Source organism: Eschscholzia californica, unplaced genomic scaffold (genome assembly GCF_041429995.1).
Source record: "Eschscholzia californica isolate CP2 unplaced genomic scaffold, dmEscCali1.0.p SCAF_6, whole genome shotgun sequence".
In the NCBI taxonomy this organism is placed as follows: domain Eukaryota; kingdom Viridiplantae; phylum Streptophyta; class Magnoliopsida; order Ranunculales; family Papaveraceae; genus Eschscholzia; species Eschscholzia californica.
The window spans coordinates 28,071,090-28,090,515 of NW_028238483.1; the positions used below are offsets into that span (position 1 = coordinate 28,071,090).

The following is a 19,426-nucleotide window of genomic DNA, read 5'->3' on the forward strand; positions in this document are numbered from 1 at the left end:
GTCTTGCCTATGTGCCATAAAGGCACATGTTATACCTAGTTTTATATAATAAAACATAAGGAAAAAAACTGAGTAGAACAAACATCCTTATTTAATAAATGATAATGTCTAGAAGTCCTTAAGCATTTCTTTTGAAGTTATTTTCTATTTCGACATAAATCATGCCCGTTTGTTTGTTAAAGTCATAGACGTTCATCTAACTTCAACTCAAATCCTAACCTTCAGATAATCTTCCCTAATAAAATACTTTTTCCATTTAATCATTCATAATATCGCTATTAATGGGTGGTAAAAACATAATGTTTCCTCTTTAAAGCAAAGAAACCCTAACTATGTCAGACGTTTCCCTTTTATCGTTCTCTCCCTTGATCTTTCATCAAGGTAATCTCTCACTTTTTTCTCTCTCTGTCTCCGTAAGTTGTTGTGATTTTTACCATTTTGTTTCTAAAATTACTCTCTCTGTAGGAACCAGTTGTGATTTTTACCGTTTTGTTTCTAAAATTACTCTCTGTAGGAACCAATTGTTCCTCTCTTCCGTTGTCGTCGTACTCTATGGCATTGAATTCTTACCCGTCTTAAATCATCAAGCTACTGTTTTTGTATGTATGTAGATTGTTCCACGTTGGTGCACTTTACAGATGCATTAGCTTGAGAGAACGAGTGCAAGTATTCTTACAATTCTGTTATAAAATTTTCATTTTTTCTCTCCAATTCTATGGTCTGTCATAATCCACACAGATATCATGGTTAAGAAGATTCATTTATCTACTTCATCTTCTTAGTTGAACAATAGAGAAGAAGTTCGAAGAATATAGTTCCTTCAAGCTTCTCAGAGGAGTCTTCTTTAACCCTGTTAAAGCAATAAGTTACAGCTCAATTTCTACCGCTCGTGCTTTGTACATTTAAATAAGATTCAACACCAAAATTATCATATTCAAAAAGATGAACACCTACAATGTTATAAATACAACAGTAAAAACTAAAACCCAACTAAACTCTGAAAAAAAACCAACTAGAAAAAAAATTCAACACACAAAGCAGGGACACAAGAAAATAAAAACCATAAAAAGGATATTGCCGAAGAAAATGATACCCGAAAAGATGTTTAAAGCCACTTGGGTTATGCATTGTAATTATCTAGTCCCAAATCTCTTAGTGCATCGGTAGCAGCCTCTCGACAGCTCGCATGGTTTTCTTTAGCTGTCCTGATGATCTTCTCAATCCCACTAGCGAGCAAAATAGTTCTGCAAATTTCATGAATTAGGATTTCAAACTTTCAATCACGCTTTATCATCTCTAAAGAAACCTTATGCAACTGGACAAAAGATAATGCAAAAGGAGGGCGGGATCAAAATTAATTTGATTTAACAGACTTGCCTGTTCTCTGGGTTCCTGACCACGAGATTGCGGATCATGAGACATGATTGCTTTTGCAACTGTTGTGCCTCAGGAAACCTTTCCATAGCTTGGATTACAACATCACCAGCCCCAGCTTCAATCGCGCGAGCAGCATTATCTGGGGCCCTCAAGGATAATACAGCTATTATAGACATAACCTGCATTGTAAATTAAGCTCTTACAACCCAACTATAACAGCTCTACACGTATGGAAACTGAGGATCGGTACCATCTAGTCAAAGATATCCGTAGAAACTATCTTAATATATGCGATAGTTAGTCATCTAAAGGCATAACGTTTGCCTTAGTCATATGATCCAATATGTTTTACACAAGCAGTTGGAATCTCCCCAATGGATTGGATCTGGATCGGGGCTAGACTGATCCGACCCCATGTAGCCATGCCAATCCCCCAAGTCAAACAATTTCCACTGATGGGATCTCTAGAAAGAGACACCGAGAGGAGGGGTCAGTCAAAGGCTTGATGTATAACTACTGCTACAATAGCTATGCAGCTACTTATATCAGATGACCTAATTAGGACTCATTCTATACCCTTACAACGTGGAACAGGTTAAGTGAATGTTAACTAACCAGTTGCATTAAGATAGAGGCCTAAGTCCTAACATTACTAGAATAAATTCCGTTATATTTGAATAAGCAAAAAAGTTGAATTTTATATCTTCTTCAAATTTAACTGAAGCTTGAACTATAAAATTAAAACAATCCTCCATCTTGTCAACTAATCTCAAGAGTAAGAAATAAAAATGGACAAAAAGTATCTTAACAATTTGTTTGAAAAGCAGCCGTTGCTAACAAATTTATATTCTCTCTGTTTGCTGTTAGCATTGATGTTTTACCCCCAAGAAGATGTTTTATGCAATACACTTGAGCACCAGAACTGTTTCCGTTAATGTTTTTTTTTTGTGTAACACGGTATTGGGTAAGTGCAAGACCAAAATAACTGTCCTTTTCTACCGTATTTCACACATTTTTTGTAGAATCCAGAAATTGGGACAGTAATACCTCTTGTAGGACAGAAGGATCGTCTGAAAATTGAGATGAGAGTCTGATTAGCTTATCCATTCCTCCCTTTTGGACAATTGCACTCTTGTTAGCGTCGCTTCCTGCCAACTAATCAAACAAGACGACTTAGGGCTTCGGTTATCAAAGTTCTCCTGCATGCATGGATTAGACTTCCCGGAGGAGCAAGTTAAGATGCTGAAAACCCTACTTCAATAAATTGGTTTGTGCAAACTTTCCAAGTCTAAACAGAAAAATGACTTTAAGTTCGAACCTTAGACAATAATGAGCAACAAGCTTTTACTAAAACTTTGTGGTGTTGTTCACCGCTACTGCATATACACTGAAGTATTGCATCAATGCCTCCATTGTCCGCAATGGATCTGCAAATTTCATCCTACATACAAGCAAAAAGCCTGAGAGGCAACCAAAGCACATCCAATGATCCAAGCATCCAATATAGTTCAGGAAGAATAAGTTTGGAGGTACAAACTTTAAGTTGTCAACTGAAAACCAAAAAATGTTCTATAATTGCGTATGTAGTAAGCACTCAAAAATACAAGCAGAAATTTGAAATATATAAACCACCTTTACAGCATTATATCCTAAACCTTTATTTTCTCTATCACAAAAGCATGTCAGTGATCAAAATGGGTAACTGTACAGCCACATATGTACTTTCATATGGACCATTTAACACTACGAATAATATACTGTGCAGTATAAGTTTATAACACAAAAAATCGCTCTTCCAGAAGAGTAAAACTATATTCTATGAGTGTATCTGGTATTGGCGAGTCACAACAAGAAATCAGGAGAGAGCATGATCTTTTTGGAAAAGTTGAAAAAAGAAAACTCAATTATATAACCAAGTAGTGGTTCCTAGCACTGCTATTAAATGGGTTGACGATAGTATTTACATGTGTGGTTACAAGAACGAGGCCCCACAAGTCTCACCATATCTTCACTTTCAATGAATTTCTTTTACTTGGATTCTCGTCTTTAGTAGTTACCAAATCTTAGCAGTTTCCTCCTTCAACTGGGATTTCTTTTCTCACTATAACAAGGAATCTAGGTAGGAAACCTATTAGATGAAGGCCTATAATTAAGAGCTAAGTATCCATCTACAGTAATGAATCTGCTTATAATTAACAGTTGGCTAGATATTGATGAATGTTAATCATCATATTAGTATGAATCACGTTTTCACTAATGGAAATTTCGTAGAAACATCTGCTTATAAGTTTGCATCATTACTTATGTTGACTAGATCACAAGACCGAAGTACCACCACAAAACTGATAAACTGAACGTAAACAACATTTGGAGAGTCAAACGACACCCAATTTAGAATATGGAAAAGATCAGAGCGCTACAGGATCAGTATAGCGACTACTAACAGATGTAATCTCGAAATAAACAAATGAAACTTACATTGACAGCAATAGCCTTCAAAGCAACACATACTGAAACTAAGTTCGGTAAACTGAGGCCTTCGTGAAGTGCTTCAACAAGGGCTACTGCAATACCAACCTCAGCAAATCTGCGGGCATACCCATAAACCTGGAGTTTTACATGGTTGGGTTGAACATAATGTTAGCAAGTAAGTCCTATAATACCCAACAAATTTAAAACATAACCTTCATTCACATAATACAATGCAAAAGAAAGACAATATTCTTGTTTTTGTTGGACCGGAGTTTTCAGAGCTAAGTTAATGCAGGTCTGGTCTCCAACTACAACAACATTGTAATAATCCTGAATTTCCGTCTTACTGAGAACAACTAACCATCGGCTATTAACATTACGAAGATCGGATATTAATAGTATTGAACAAAATCCTATACATTGTACTATAGACTTACCTGAGAAGCGACAACTCGGCCATCATCAGGAGTTAACAAGATCCGTATGGCATCAAATAAACTCTGAATGCCGTAGCTAGTCTTTGTCCGTAGCAATTGCATGAAAAGTTCATCAATTTTCATGTCCATGAATGACTCCTTCATTACTTCATTACTAGTTGAAGCAGCAGCAACAACTGAAAACCCACTTCTCAAGATACTAATTTGGTTAGTAACATTTAGGATATTCATGACAACTTTAGCTCCATCATTTCTTCTAAAAGTTTCAGTACTCGGAACATCTGTACAGTGAGTAAGCATTAAATTAGGTCAAAACTTATGAGAATTATCTATATAATAAATCATAATGGTTTTAGTGCCATGTCATAAATTCATCAAATTGTTTTTTCAATGAATGTGATATAGAGAGAGTACTCGTACCCTGAATGAGAGAAGCCATGGCATCCAAAGCAGAAACAAGATAACGTTCGGATCGAAGTGGAAGCTTAGAACAGATGGTAATAAGCAGATCTAGACCTCCATTTTTAGTAGCAATGGAGGCATTTCCAGATTCTTGAACAGAGCAAATTTGTTGAAGTTTATCAAAAACATCAGCCATTTCTTCTAAATCATCATTACCAGATTTAGTTGTTGATGAATGTTCTTCATAATCTATCTTAGAATCTATCTCTTTCAATCGATCTAACGATTGGATAACTGGATTGTCATTAACTCTACCAGGAATGCAAGTAACGATTCCTGTAAAATTGATTGAGAAGAACAATTAGTGTAGAAATTAAAGGGAGTGTATGTATCAGTATGTGTATAGTGAGAGAGAGAGGTGGGGAACCAGAGAGGTCGACGCCTTGGAGAGTTAGGGTTTCAATGGCATCTTGAAGAGCTTCAGCAGGATCCATGTCGAGATCATCAATGTTTTCCTTCACCAATCCTTCGAAGGCTTCCTGTGAGATTGTACGGACGTTCTTCGTAGGACCCATCGTCGTCAGCACTTCGAATCTATTCTGATTCAAGGTCACCAAATATACAGAGAGAGAGAGAGAGAGAGTCTAGTTGAGTAGCTGAGAAAGAGCGCGAACGGGATTCAGAAAACTTCCTTCTCGTGGATTCCCAGTTTGAAAAGTACCAGCGTCAACTCAAGGATGAAAACAGGTTAGAGAATTGAAGCCAAAAATGCTTGATGTTTTTTTTTTTTTTTGAAATGAACTACTATAGTCGTGCTCGTGCACTGCCAACTGATCTATCGGGTGTTGGCATTGATTTAAGAAGTTAAGAGAATGCAGTCAACAAAAAGAAAAAGTTAAGTGAATGCATTGGGAAGGAAATATTTTTTGCACGAGGCTATTTTCGGCCAGGGAGTTGAATAAGTTAATATGACAAATACTCCTAAATGTTTTTACTATATTGTTTGATTTGATCATGGATCAGTTTGCTAGAGTTTCACTTTGTAGGCATACGGTGCATTGGCAATCGCTGATCCATATCCGAAGAATTCGAGAAACCAGAAGAGCATTCGAAACAGTTCAATTCAAATACACCAGAAGAGAAATCAACTCGCAAGCAGACAAGTTAGCAAAATGGACAAGAAAGAAGGATAGAAGCAAAAAGTGGAAAAATGTTCCTTGTATTTTAGTTGATAAATATTGTAATAACGTTTATTCTAATTAATGAAAGGAAAGTTCAAAAAGAAAAAAAAAAAAGAGTTTCACTTTTGTTCCTAATTTTATTTGATTGGTGATTTCAAGTGTGAAAAGAAATTGTAGACCCACCAACTATTCCGATTGAAATAGCAATCCTCCTTGAAATGTAGTTTGTGATACGTTCTCTTCTGTAACTTAGAAAATGTTACACAATTTTGATTTCAAAAGATGTTGAGCATATTTATGACTATATATTTCATCCGAAGTGTTTGGGAAATAAATTTTGTCATCAATGGAATGGCTAGGTATTCATAGCATCCCCTTCCGTATTCATGTGTCACTAGAATGCAATTTTCGTATTCTAATATACTTCCTCATTTGAAACATACGACCTAAAAAGATTTCATAAATTTCTAAAAATAATTTGTTATCCATTATATATGCATGCATAAGTGAAACTCACTGGGGTTGACTAGTCACATTTATTTACCTCCACTAGAGAGACAGTGGTTCACATTATAATGTTGTCAAAAAAAATTAAAATATGTTCGAATATGAAAATTGTGTTAGCTACAGAAACCGATGCTAAAAAAACCTTTAAAAACTTTATAAGCTCCAAAATTTCAGCAAAATATCAAAAACAGGGCCTTGCGTTGCTATGTAAAGAGTAAATCCCACAAAAAGGAATCATGATGGCTCACCTCAAAAGCCAAAGCAAGGGAAGAAGAAAAGACAGCCCCAGTTATAACTTGAGCACAATCTTGAGTACACGAAAGAAGAGTGATAAGGCAAAATGTCCTTCAGATCCTGCATTCCTGCCATTCTGAGAGGAGACACTGACTCCTACCTGATCACTAGGAGTTGCCGAGTTGGCTCACTCGGACCTGAAAAAATGGATAAGGGTAGGACCCAACAGTTACCTACGGGATCACTTGAAGGGACCATCAATGCCTAGAGCGACAAGCTTATCCCATACCAAAATATTTCTTCTCATTACAAGATCTCCTGAAATCAAAACTCTTCAAAATGGGGGATGCAGTTGGTGTCTGTGACAACCCCTCCCAGACCTTCTGCAACAGCTCCAGCAGGAAAGACCAACACATTTATCATCCCTCTGATCTCGACAACCCGCTGTTGAACAGTACAAATATCTGTTGTACATCCTCGCTCCAGAAGGTACATAACTCGTAGTACTATATGTGCTGGACCGGTCGGGAAAATGATTGATGCTCCTCGGCTTAAAGTTGTTTCCTGTGTTTACGTATGGATAACTCTGTGGATACATCCTCGCTCCAGAAGGTACATAACTCGTGGTACTATATGTGCTGGATCGGTCGGAAAAGTGATTGATGCTCCTAGGCTTAAAGTTGTTTCCTGTGTTTATGTATGGATAACTCTGTGGATCACTCCAGACTGTAAAATCAGGCCTAGGAGGTGCGATTCTCGTAACTCTTGATGTAGAACCCATCTGATGATCTGGGAAACTGAATGTCTCTCTATTAGCATGAAACATTGGTCCAGTCTGTCTAATTTGATGTTGTGTTTGTCCATAATATGTTCCTGGAGGACGATTTGGGTTTTGATGATGAGTCGAGAGAACTTCATTTTCTCTGTAGTGGGTTGGATGCCCATAATTGGCAGATGATTTTGTAGCTCTAGAATTTGCAGTTCTTGTCATTCTTTCCTTTTCCCAAGTAGTTTTTCCATGACTAGGATCATGGTTTCTCTCGTCTCTGACTGCTGGCTGAGAATCTTCCTTTCTTTGTCTTTTTTGTGGTGGTTTTCTGCTATGATCTGATTGTTTCCGGCACTTAGCATCTAATAACCAACAAATTAAGGGTTAGCAGTTAGATGTCGAATCACAGAAACTGGTTCCAATCAATTACGAAATTCCATAAACTCTAAATTGGACATCAAACCTCTATTGGCGATATATGCCTTCTTCATGGCTCTCAAATTCCTTGCTTCTGTGCCTCGTTTGTGTTTCTCATCAAGAACTTTAGCCCTATCTTCTTCGTTATTCCAACGCTGAAGGATATAGGAAATTTAAGACTAACTTGTACTTAAAACCCCATAAAACGGAGAACTGCAGTTTACCTGTCGAAATGTTCTCATTCTATATAAATTCCTTCCCTTAACAAGCAAAGGAAACAATGGTGGAAGCTTCTTAACCCCACTGCTCCAAAGTACTTCAACCTACAAATCAACAAACAACAATCACAAACCAGATCAAGAAATGAATGTCGAGAGTACCATTCAATGCTATTCCACAAGATGAATCTCTAGCAGTGAACATTTGATGCAAGAAATGCAGATATGGGTATCAAAAGGTCCACCCATTAAACACAATGATCCTAACTATCTGAATGTATATGGCAAAAATTTTCTGATCAAACGAACTCGAACAGATTTTATGCGGATAATAATTTAGAAGTTGTAGTAGAGGGAGCAGTTGAATGATGACTCCTTCCACAACAGTACACATCCTACTATGTAATTAACTTCTCACCACAAATAATATCTCACTGTTCATGTTATAACTATTACAGTAAATGTGTGTTGCTGTTTGGCTGCTCCATAGCTTTCCTTCACAATCCTCCCGGCAATGGTCCGCTTCCCTATAATCTTGCCGCTTCTTGACGCTTTATCAAATCTATTAAGAAATAATACCTTATTAATAAAGAGATTGAGGAACATAATGGACCAATAAAGAACATCAAATTTTTCAAGACAAGGAATGGCAAGTCAAGGCATTGGATACCTCTCGTAGACCCTCTGTTTGAAAAGAACAACGTCGCCTTTACAAACATCGCCTAAAGGTAAATTAAAGTTTTCAATCCAGTCTAATAAAATTTATTCCAATCTTCAAAAATGTACCAGAAAATCATGCTGACCTACCTGTACAGTTAATTCTGAAGGATGATCGGGGATACAACCTCTCGCCACCATCTTTTATCCTGAAAGAATATCAATGAAGCATTATTTTCATCATAAGGGGAAGGAGTTGGCCTCAGATTCTACCCCTTCAAGACATATCAAAGAAGGTAACCTCCACTCATATAAGCATTTCAAAGAACATAACATTGTACATGAGTAGAGGCATCTTGAACTAAACCCAAGATGTTATTTGAACAAATTCTAAAATACCAAGTCACATATACATTCTGACATAAGCAAGAAAGTGAGACTCAATATTTTCTAAGGTTTTAGTTCTTGTTCTTCAATATCATTGCTAAATCACTTCAAAAGCTAAAGCATTGGCACCAATGAGAAAGACATGGAAAAACCTTATTCACGACCTCCAACTCGTGCTATTCATTCGTTCAGTTCTTTACACTCTATTCTACAATCATTATCATGTAATTGTCGTATCATTTTATCAATATGCTTTGAACCATAAAATTACTCTACTTGACACATTATACCATAGACGGAAACTGATTAACCTGATTGCAATTACTATCATCATCTAAACTACCTATCAACCATTTAGCAACATAATAAGACTTCCTCCGATGCTCTATGCCTCTATTAACGCAACAAATCTGATTATGGTTCATAGTTTTCAAAGACAAACAAAATCTTATAATGACAACTAAAACGAGCAACCAACATGTTTTAGCATTTACGAATTGAACAAATTACTAACCGCCAATGCTCCTGTATTCTTTGGATACAAACAGCCTTTGTTCCTGAAAGTCTCAGGTCATGCTTTCGTAAATAAACTTTGCAGTCTTCCAATTTTAATGATTGTAAATCATCCCCACCTAAAAAGATGAGAGATTAAAGTTTGATTATGCACTGTTTAAAAGAAAAGGAAAATTGATTTGCAAGAAATTGGAATTCTTCTTGACAGACAAAAGTTGAACGCAAAACAACAACCTATATCAGAAAATTGCTTAAACTCCAGTTTCATTGAGGATGCTGATTAATTGAGAAAATTAGGGTTAAGCCACTAAAACGAACAGAATCCTCATAAAGAAGCAATTTCTACTACAGTATAACGCAATTTAGCAAATTAATCAGCATATAAACAGATTTTAGGTTTTAGATTAAGACGGTGGAATTGGAAATACTAACTCTTAAGTAGGTCGACGATTCGATTATAGAGAGCTTGATCATCAAGAGGAAACTTCTTTTGCTTCGAATTTCTCTCTCTATTTTCCTTTTCAACTTCTTCCGATCCTTCTTCCTCGCTATCATCTTTCTCCTCCTCATCGGCAGACCATTCGCTGTCATAATCATCATCATCATCGTCGTTGTTGTCACTGGTGATAGTGGTATATTAGAGACGATGATCATGATGAAATTCATTAGGTTTTCAAAGGAAGTAAGAGGGCCAGTTACCTTGAAAACGAATTACCGGTTGTGGTGTGTTCTTTCTCGCTATCTTCTTGTTCTTCGACTGATTTTGATTCTGAGTCTGATGATATAGAAATGAAGGCGCGTTTTCTTCTCTTGTTCACCATTTGAGAGAGAGGAGAGAGGGAGGGGGAAGAGAAATGAATTTGAACCGAAAACGAATATATAGGGCCCGGAGAGTGTCAAAAGTTGTGGTAAAAAGACTTGAAAGAGTCCCTTTGGGTTAGGCCTGCGGGTCGAAATTTCTATTCTGGCTATGTTTTGCCAACAAGAATGTACCAGGGTGTCAATAACATTCGGTTGGAGCAGTTACCAAGTTGATTTTTGTTTTCTAGGTCAAGAGTTCGAGATATGGAGTCATACCCCTTGATGTATGCTGACATTTCAAAAAAAGACAATGCTACTTAGGTCAACAAAAAGTGGTCTGAATGGCCGGAGAAAACTAAATTTGTATATGACGTTACCAATTAGATTTTGTCGGTGCATTTGTGCCATTATTAGTCGACCCAACTTTCTAGAGTTTCTAAAATTTTGGAATGAATTCTTTTTTCGTTTTCCCTATTCAACACCAATTCTTCTCTTCGGTCGCCTACGAACTTCCATCACCATCAACCCTTCAAATTTTTCTTTTAAGATCTTCCTCTCTCTTTCTCTGTCTCTCTCAACGTCGAACTGTCGAAGGGGACCTTCTTCCGCTGGACGCAAAATGAGAAAGTGGAAGATATAGAGAGGAAGACACGTATATACATACACACGTGTGTAGAGAGTAGGAGATAGAGAGAATAGTGTTGGGAGGAGGAGAAGATGCTATTTTTCTTGTTTAAGTTGTTCACAACCCATGCCCGCATGTAAAAGAAGTGGTGATAAGAGGTTTGAGAGAAACAAAAGAGAAACTAGCTGTTGTTTGCAGCTGAAATAGAGTGCCATTGAGTCCCAGGCCTTTCAATTCCACCCAAAATTCGTGCTTCGGATTTTTTTTGTTTCCCCCAACGGCAGCCTTTCTACTCCACCATAAATCCAACTTCTGACTTCTAAGTATCAAAGTAGACGCACAACCAGGTGTTTGCAGCTGAAGTGCTGAACCAGAGTGCCATTGAGTCCTGAGCCCACAAAAGTGTACTCATATCTTACCTGTGCCATGCCTTAACCATGCCATAGCTCAGGCCCAACTGGTGGGGACTGGTTCAAGCCAAATGTCCATTTCTGGAATGTTTATTAAAGGTTCAACTGGTCTACTCTAGAAATCCATCACCTCCAGCCTAGTAAAACCCTTCACAGACGCGCGCGCACACGCACGCGCGCGCACACGCGCGCGCGCGCACACACACACACACACACATATATACAAATACTGGCTACAACAAAAATAAAGGTACACGAACTCAAAAAAGGATAACTTGATTAAATGCATTCCTGGTACAAAGTCATGTCAATATTAGATTAACACACCATCTCTCAAGTATAAAGAACCACTAGAATCATTTCTCATTCGCCCCAGTATACTCAACTTTTAACAAGATTTTACACCGCATGACAACAATAAACTAGAGACAGATAGAGAATTTTCGAGAACCACACTTTGAACAGTAAACAAACTTATAATCAAGAACTCAGACAAGTCCACCTTCTCCACTGGTTTCTTTCTACACCTGTTTCTGCCGGACATTTGATTCATTCTTTAGCCTTGTGACTTGTGACTGGACGCGCCTTATTTGGCGCCACAACTGAAAATAGCTTACAGAACAGAAGTAACTTTGAAAGAGCAGATCCAATCATCTTCCTCGTATTTTTTGTCGACACAGCTTTGAAGTATCGGGTTTTGAAGTTCAAACTTACTGAGACTTTGCTAGGGTACGACTTGACACGCCGTGCAACAATTTAACGAATCCAAGGAAGCTTAGTTTCCCATCAGTATGCCTTATCCAATCGTGAAGAACGGCATGGACTGGGACATTTGGACTAAGCCCAAGTTCCTGAAGCAACATCATCAAAGGAAATAAGGAAATTTAGGTTCAAAAGTCTGTATTGGCTTCAGTTGAAATTTCATAAATGTTTGCTTTTGTTTTGGGATTTCTGACTTGTGCATCTAACTGTCGAAATGTCTGACTGACTCTGATTTTGGATTCATTTAAATCAAAATAATTAAGTCTGCGTTAAGAGAACATTGTCTGCAATAACAGAAATAACTATCACGCCCCTGACTAAAACAAGTCAGACTCATGCGAGTCAGATTCAGATAAATTGAATCAGGCGAGTCAAACTCAGATAAGAAGGAAAATAATCCACTTAAGAAAGACTCCTTTGGATATTGCTCGTTAAAAAATGCGATAAACAAAAGGAGCCTCCTTAAGAAAATAAGGGGGAGTGTAATCCTAATATTATGAACCAAATGGATTAAGATCCACTAAGATTAATCTAAAGAATACTGAAAAAAGAAATCAAATTTACCGAAGCAAGTTCTTCGATGATAATGGCTCTATTTCCATCTTTCTCAAAAAGTTCATAGGCACAACGAGCATGTTGCTCCCACCGATCGAGCGCTTCAAGCTGGTGGACACTCAATGCCGCTGCACAGAATTCTTCAAAATCCATATTTCTGTATTGAAGAATATTTAGCTGCCATAGATTGAAGCAAATAATGTAATATGTTAGTTAGACACTCCATAATAGACCTACCAGAAAAAAATAGAGCTCAAGGTTTTTTCACAATCCAGTATTTACCGAGGCAAGGAAATCCTGAACACGGGATTCCTTCATCGCATCTGTTGCATTTTTCGTCAAGGCCTGGTCACAACAGAAATGGCTCATATGTTTATCTGAATGATCCGGTGAAGAGATTGATATCCTATTATTTTAAAATTTAAAGAAAAGAAAAACTAACCATCCGAATATTCTCTAAGGTGATGCCACCATTTTTGTTAGGCTCCAATATTTCAAACTGCTGCTTCAGATAAAACAGCTCGTCTACCGTCAATGTTTTGGACAGAGCCTATCCATGCAGACGAGATGGAAAAGAAATTTTTCATCAATAATGAAGTTAAAGACGCAGTAAACGGGAAAGAGTTATTTTTCACATAAAAGAAAAGGTAAACTGTTGAAGCATCAAAAGAAGCTTAACTATGATGGTACTCAGCTGAGTCTGACTTGTTTGAATCTGACTCGGCTCAGTCTGACTTTTTCTGATTAGGGTACAATAGTCATTTAAGGTTATTTTAGACAATTTGCTCAAAATTCAGATTTACTTTTTGTAGGACTCAATGGACCCATCATCAGCCAAGTTGGCCAATCAGAAGAGTTAGAAAACAAATTTGAAACTTTACTCGAGTCAAGTCAGATCTCGAGCCAGATTTCATATTTGAATTTGATCAAAAGCTTATGTCAAAAACCAGACCCTGAAAGATATGATCCTTTTTTGAACGGACCCTATTGCGGACCAATTAAAAATGGTATTCAGACTCAAGTATGCATATGAATGATTCAAATAATTGATTGAGCCGTTGACAAATGATCCAAAGACTTCTATGGCAAATTTACAAGAATAACTAGTTATATTTCCAACCTTCAGACCACTCGAAGGAAACAAAACCACCAGAACTTATCGAAAAATATACCCTCAAAGCTGCTTTACGTAAAGAAGATGAGCGCATATACGCCTTCATGAGTCTGAATGTTAAAATGTCGAGAGGTACTTTTACTTCATGATTATTCCTAATCCAAGGATGACCTACACATGGAAGAGTATCAGAACTATAAAACACAGAAAATGAAAAATACAAGCAGCGTTGTTGCCACAAGAGAGAGAGAACTAACTTAAAGCCTGGGCAGCAGTCATTCTTTTCCGTGGGTCTTTATTCAAAAGACGCTTCACAAAATCCTTAGCCTCGGAAGATAATGATGGCCAAGGAAGTTCGTCAAAACTTGGATCGGCTTTTAAAACAGCCCGAAAGATCCCGGACTCCGTTCGAGCCCAGAATGGACGACTACCACATAGAAGAATATATGATATCACACCAATACTCCAGACATCAGCTTCTGTACTGTAAGATCTATGTAGAACTTCAGGTGCTACATAGTATGCACTTCCAACTATATCATTAAGCCTTTCATCTGCAAACCATTTGGAAGCATTAGATACCTGTTTACGAACTAACAAATTCGAAAGAAACCTAAAGAAAGCTAACTTATTTTTGAAGAGGAACATTCGTTACAATAGTACAGCCCAACCTGGTTTGACAAAATCCGATAAGCCAAAATCTATCGCTTTCAATTGCGAATCTTCATCTTTTGAAGTGAACAAGAAATTCTGATATGCATAAAACAACAAGAATCAGATAACAATTTCCACAAACAAGTTAGTAAAAAAAGGAAGAAAATCTTTTTTTTTTGTGCATTAAAAAAAAATCAGTATTACGTGCATCACAAAATGCTTGGTCGCCCAGGAATCACATTAACTTAGCGTGTTTTATGTCCGAAAGAATACTAATCGCTAACTAGCTAGCCATCTAATAAACCAGAAAAGATAACTAATCTTCCCTTTTTACAGCACTTAGACCATGAAATATCAGGTAACACCAACTATATAGTAAAAACTCCATATAGGATAGTAATCAAACATAAGGCGGTCGGATTCCTTCTTTTAAAAACTTTCCACCTAAGTCAGTCTAGTAATGGAACGATCCTGGCAGTTCCGCTTTTTTCCCTTTCAAATGTTTGTATATAAAAATCATAAGAGAAATCGAGAATGAATATAAAAATTAAACTCAAAATTCGAGATGTGAGTAAAAGCAAACATGGGTCAAGCTGTACCTCTGGTTTAAGATCCCGATGTACCACACCCTGGAGATGACAAAATGCAACGACGTTCAATATTTGTACCATCACTGCTTTTGCATCATCTTCTGTATATTTCCCACCCCTTCAGAACAAAATAAATCATGCTATAAGAAATAGAGAACTAAACAGCTAAAAACCTAAACGTAAGGAACTAATGTCATCTCATAATGTATCCAGTCCAGATTTGAATCCAATGAAATGTATGACGAACTAAAAGAAGTACCTCGAAAGTATTCTATCTAAAAGTTCACCTCCTTCACATAACCTGAAAGACGAATAAACAGTTCATGATCAAATTTCATAGCCTTGCTGAAATGAAGGCGAAATACTCTTTCATGTGAACATATAGATACAACGCACAAAAAGGATTTTTGTTGGCCAATCTCAAAACATATATTAGACAGGACATATATATCAACCATATATATCAGCTTCAATTTCAAATTTAAGTGGCGTGTTTAAAGCTTACTCCATTACTATATACACATTTTCACTGTCTTCATATGCGTCAAAGAATTGTACTAGATTACTATGCCCTGTCAAAGCTCTCAGGATTTTCACCTCCCTTCTGACATCTTCAATAGCGATGGCTGTAGTCATCTGCCAAGGAAAAAAAAAATAGTTCTATCAGCTCAGCACACAGAAACACAAAAAAGAATAAATGAACTGAATGGTCATTTTTCAAAACTGAAAATAATTCAATTCAATTTATCATACGCAATATTTAAAGATATATCAGAAAGTATATAACAATGTTGGCTAAGGAATTTAGCCAATGAGAATTTTTCCTTCACACGACCATAATTTCCTCAAATAGTCTAACATAAATTGACATGCCCCGGCATATACTCAGGGGCGTGGAAGAGGTCTTTATCATTGGCAGGAACCCGTTTATGCTTTTATGTGAAGTACGCGACTACACTTCCATCCTTTTCCAGTGTAGGATAATGTGGAGAACAAGGAAAAGAATTAGATAACTTTTCTAACTTACACCGAGAAAAATAACTTTAAACAACAATAATCAGGTCTTCCAATGAAAAGAGTCATTCAAGTATTAATAAAGTATCAGATAACTATTCCTTGAATGCGCAGTTGAGATAAAAAAAAAGATTGAGTCGTTCTTCTGAAGGATTGAGTTCTTAGAGAACTTCGTAACTTAACTAAATAACATTATAGAAGTAGCTACACGCCTTCAACGAGAAACTCTATAGCACAGTCCGCATGCTGCTAAAACAGTATGGAGGCTAGTAGGACAACTTGGGTATAGGACTACATCTTACTAATACCTGTTCGTGAACTAGTCAGCATTACATATATGTAGGAATAAGAGGGAACAACTCAAGTCCAGTATACTAAACTAAAATAAAGCTTTGCCCAATAATTACACTAAAGATCTAGTTTAAATACTAGATTATAGATTAACTGAATTGCTGGTTTACTTGGATATCATGTCATAACCAATGCACAATTGTTGAAACAGACAATCTTTTCTAGGATCGCATGAACATGTATTCGGCTGAGATGGACACCTATTCAAGGATTAAATTGGATTTAGATCCAACAAGGCAGAGTGTAGCTAGTTGGATTTCTTCAAGCGAGGATCAGGGATTAGTCAGGCACGAGTAAAGACCTGGACGTGAGTGACATAGGACAGTTCTTGTACAGTATACATCTTAATGTCCGAATGATTTAAAATCACTATGATTCCCAAGTCCTTGCTCCATTACTCGTCGACGATTCTTAAAAGATTTATAAAAAGGGCAAACTTCCATACCATATCTTGAGAAATGCTTGTATTACTATTGCTGCAATCGTACTCATACCGTATAACTCAAAATGATACATTAAATCTTGAAGGTACAAGCAATATCAATTAACAACCCATTACTCAGTTTCACTTTATATCAAGATCAATAAACTAGAAACTTAAAAATACCTAATAAATATATATTGTAGTGAACATGAATATGTTCGAAAAAACCAGCTATGCCAATAATTCTTTTAGTATCAATCATGCCACTCAAGTCAAGTATGATCTATTCACACAAACCAAATCAAAATTTCATGTTAAATCTAGAGACTGTGTGAGAGAGAAATAAACCAACCTTGGATTTAGGGATGACCTTAACAGCAACTTTGAGCTCCCCTTTTTTTAACATAGCACAACAAGTATACCCAAAATGACCACGACCAACCTCATCACCAAGTTCATACTTACTAACAAAATTCTTTGAAAACCCAAAACTCTTATCCAACCCAGCAACATTTTCAGTCTCATTTCCCTCAGGAATCGGAACCGAATTCGGTTTTACTGAGCCATGACGTCTAGCTAACAGAGCTTTAATGTGTTTAGCTGGTGATGGAGGTGGAAATGGACGCTTAAAGAACCTCTTTGGGGTTGAATTTGAACTATGAGCAGGTGATGATTTCTTTGAAAACAAGTAAGCTGGACTTGGACTATAAAATGGAAAAAAAGGTGATCTTTTTACTGATTCTACCTCTTCTTTCTTCTTCTGCTCTTGTTTTTCCTCTTTCTGTTCTTCCTGGTGTTCTTGTTTTGGGGATTGTTGTTGTTGTTGATGATTCCCATTTTCGCCATTAATGGGAGATGTAGCAGAGGATTTATTCTTAGTACTAGGGTTGTGTTGAAGTTCTTCTTTAGGAGGTAAAGTATTTTGTTTGGGGGAAGGTTTTGAGCTGCAAAGCCCCATTTTTATTCTTCTTTGTCTTCCCCACCACCAAACTCAGACCAAGAATTAAACCTAATTGTTATCACATTTTCCTTTATGCAACTTTACCCAAACAGTTCATTAGTTAGATCAACCGAACTTCTGGGTTTTCTCTAGTTCCCCCTTCTCTGTTAGTTCTCTCTGATTCAGAACAGATCCCTAGTACAGTAAGATAGAGAGAGAAACTGGAGAGAGAGAGAGAGAAACTGAGAGAGAGAGAGAGAGAGAGAGAGAGAGAGAGAGGATGGCAAACGGCGATAAGTTTGGTTAGCAACAGGGCAAATGGTCCAGGTTGTACTATTTCAGCTGCCACGTGGCAGCGGCAATCTGGACTCTATTAAAGAGTGCTACTACACAAACTCTTGTTTTTACTCTGTTACACTATTTAACCATAATTAACTTCAAAATACCAAAAAAAAAACGTGTCTCAAAATTACCAAGAGTCTGTCAACACTTGCTTGTCCAAGCATTTGAAAGTATTTGACATAAATTCCAAAATCGTGGAGGTCCTAAGTTCGATTCTTAGAGGAGGTGGAATTCATGATCTATTGAACTTGGGTTATTAAAGGTATAAATAATGTACTATAATAAATTTGTCGGACTTTAGGCATCTCTCGTATTGTTGGATTTTAGGCTTTCATTAATGGTTGAACTTAGGCAGTTATCGTGCTTATCACATCTTCATGATGTACCAATGTCTTGTAACGACTAACGTAGATTGGTAGCGAGAGAGCATATCGGGATAGAGAGAGAGAGAGAGAGAGCATATTGAGATAGAGAGACCTTATTGATTCGTTAATAGCGGAAAAATCATACTCATCATCTATAAATCTCTCTATAGATTTCCCAGTGCATGAATCTAGCAGGTCCAATGGTTGAACCAATTGTCTCTTCATGATTTAATATAGGTTCACATGTCAAACAAACCAAGATTTAGATCTGATTCAATTGAACGAGTTAAATTAACCGTCAAGCTTCATTTTATTGGGGTACGTGAGTTTGAATCAGAAATTCTAGTCTAAGGGTGATACAATTTGAGTTTTGATCCAGTTTGAGTAAATTGATAAATTAGTGCTTTGTTTATGTTGCTTGAAGAATCTGCTCAAAGGCTAGATCCCCTGAGTCTGAAACTTTAGAACTCATTAATCTTACCTATTAATTTACAGAATAAAAATAAAAGTTTCACCTTTGTTGTAGCTTTATTTTATGAACCCTAGATGCAATTATCTTGTTGAGATTTGAAAGAGTTTAGAAAGAGAAGAGATGGATATAAGAGTTTAGAGAGAAGAAAAGATGGATATGAGAGTTTATAGAGAAAAAAAGATGGTATGGTAGTTTGGAGTGAAGAAGAGATGGGAATGAGAGTTTAGTCTTAGACGGGAAGACAGAGAAAGCGGCCCCCCTCCCCCTCCCCCTCCCCCTTGTGTAGGAAAAAATATCACGTCTTTTCCCCACTTTATTTACCATGAGAAATCGACTTTCCCGCGTTCTTGTTCCAATCAAACAGTGGAAAATCGATTTTTCTAAAGTGATTTTCCCATATATCAAACATACCCTAAAGTAACCTCATTTGAAACTG

General features: G+C 37.0%; 3 protein-coding genes across 4 annotated transcripts; all 3 read right to left on the reverse strand.

Moving 5' to 3' along the window:
- Positions 1-907: 907 nt before the first annotated feature.
- LOC147533153 (ARM repeat superfamily protein) lies at positions 908-5,987 on the reverse strand. Of its 2 annotated transcripts, none has more exons than XR_015227601.1 (8): positions 5,116-5,697; positions 4,707-5,024; positions 4,287-4,567; positions 3,856-3,984; positions 2,696-2,818; positions 1,954-2,532; positions 1,378-1,878; positions 908-1,244 (listed from the first exon to the last, which is right to left on the reverse strand). XR_015227601.1 is itself a non-coding variant. In XM_086647709.1 (8 exons), exons 1-8 carry the CDS (start codon positions 5,261-5,263, stop codon positions 1,121-1,123), a joined length of 1,410 nt encoding a protein of 469 aa, XP_086503835.1. In that variant the 5' UTR covers positions 5,264-5,987; the 3' UTR covers positions 908-1,120. The 2 variants fall into 2 exon arrangements, 1 of the variants encoding a protein (XP_086503835.1); XM_086647709.1 differs by having other exon boundaries at positions 1,378-1,556; positions 2,425-2,532; positions 5,116-5,987.
- Positions 5,988-6,522: 535 nt separating this feature from the next.
- LOC147533154 (uncharacterized) lies at positions 6,523-10,623 on the reverse strand. Its single transcript, XM_086647708.1, has 9 exons — positions 10,271-10,623; positions 10,004-10,191; positions 9,573-9,690; positions 8,822-8,880; positions 8,685-8,736; positions 8,471-8,576; positions 8,021-8,119; positions 7,843-7,951; positions 6,523-7,741 (listed from the first exon to the last, which is right to left on the reverse strand). The coding sequence occupies exons 1-9, from the start codon at positions 10,390-10,392 to the stop codon at positions 6,945-6,947; spliced, it is 1,650 nt and encodes a 549-aa protein (XP_086503834.1). The 5' UTR covers positions 10,393-10,623; the 3' UTR covers positions 6,523-6,944.
- A 1,044-nt stretch (positions 10,624-11,667) lies between these two features.
- LOC147533155 (CDPK-related kinase 5-like) lies at positions 11,668-18,211 on the reverse strand. The gene is made up of 11 exons (XM_086645596.1): positions 17,224-18,211; positions 15,588-15,718; positions 15,342-15,383; positions 15,092-15,200; positions 14,510-14,588; positions 14,096-14,392; positions 13,897-14,009; positions 13,167-13,274; positions 13,007-13,069; positions 12,734-12,901; positions 11,668-12,258 (listed from the first exon to the last, which is right to left on the reverse strand). Exons 1-11 carry the CDS (start codon positions 17,827-17,829, stop codon positions 12,118-12,120), a joined length of 1,857 nt encoding a protein of 618 aa, XP_086501722.1. The 5' UTR covers positions 17,830-18,211; the 3' UTR covers positions 11,668-12,117.
- Between the last annotated feature and the right edge of the window lie 1,215 nt (positions 18,212-19,426).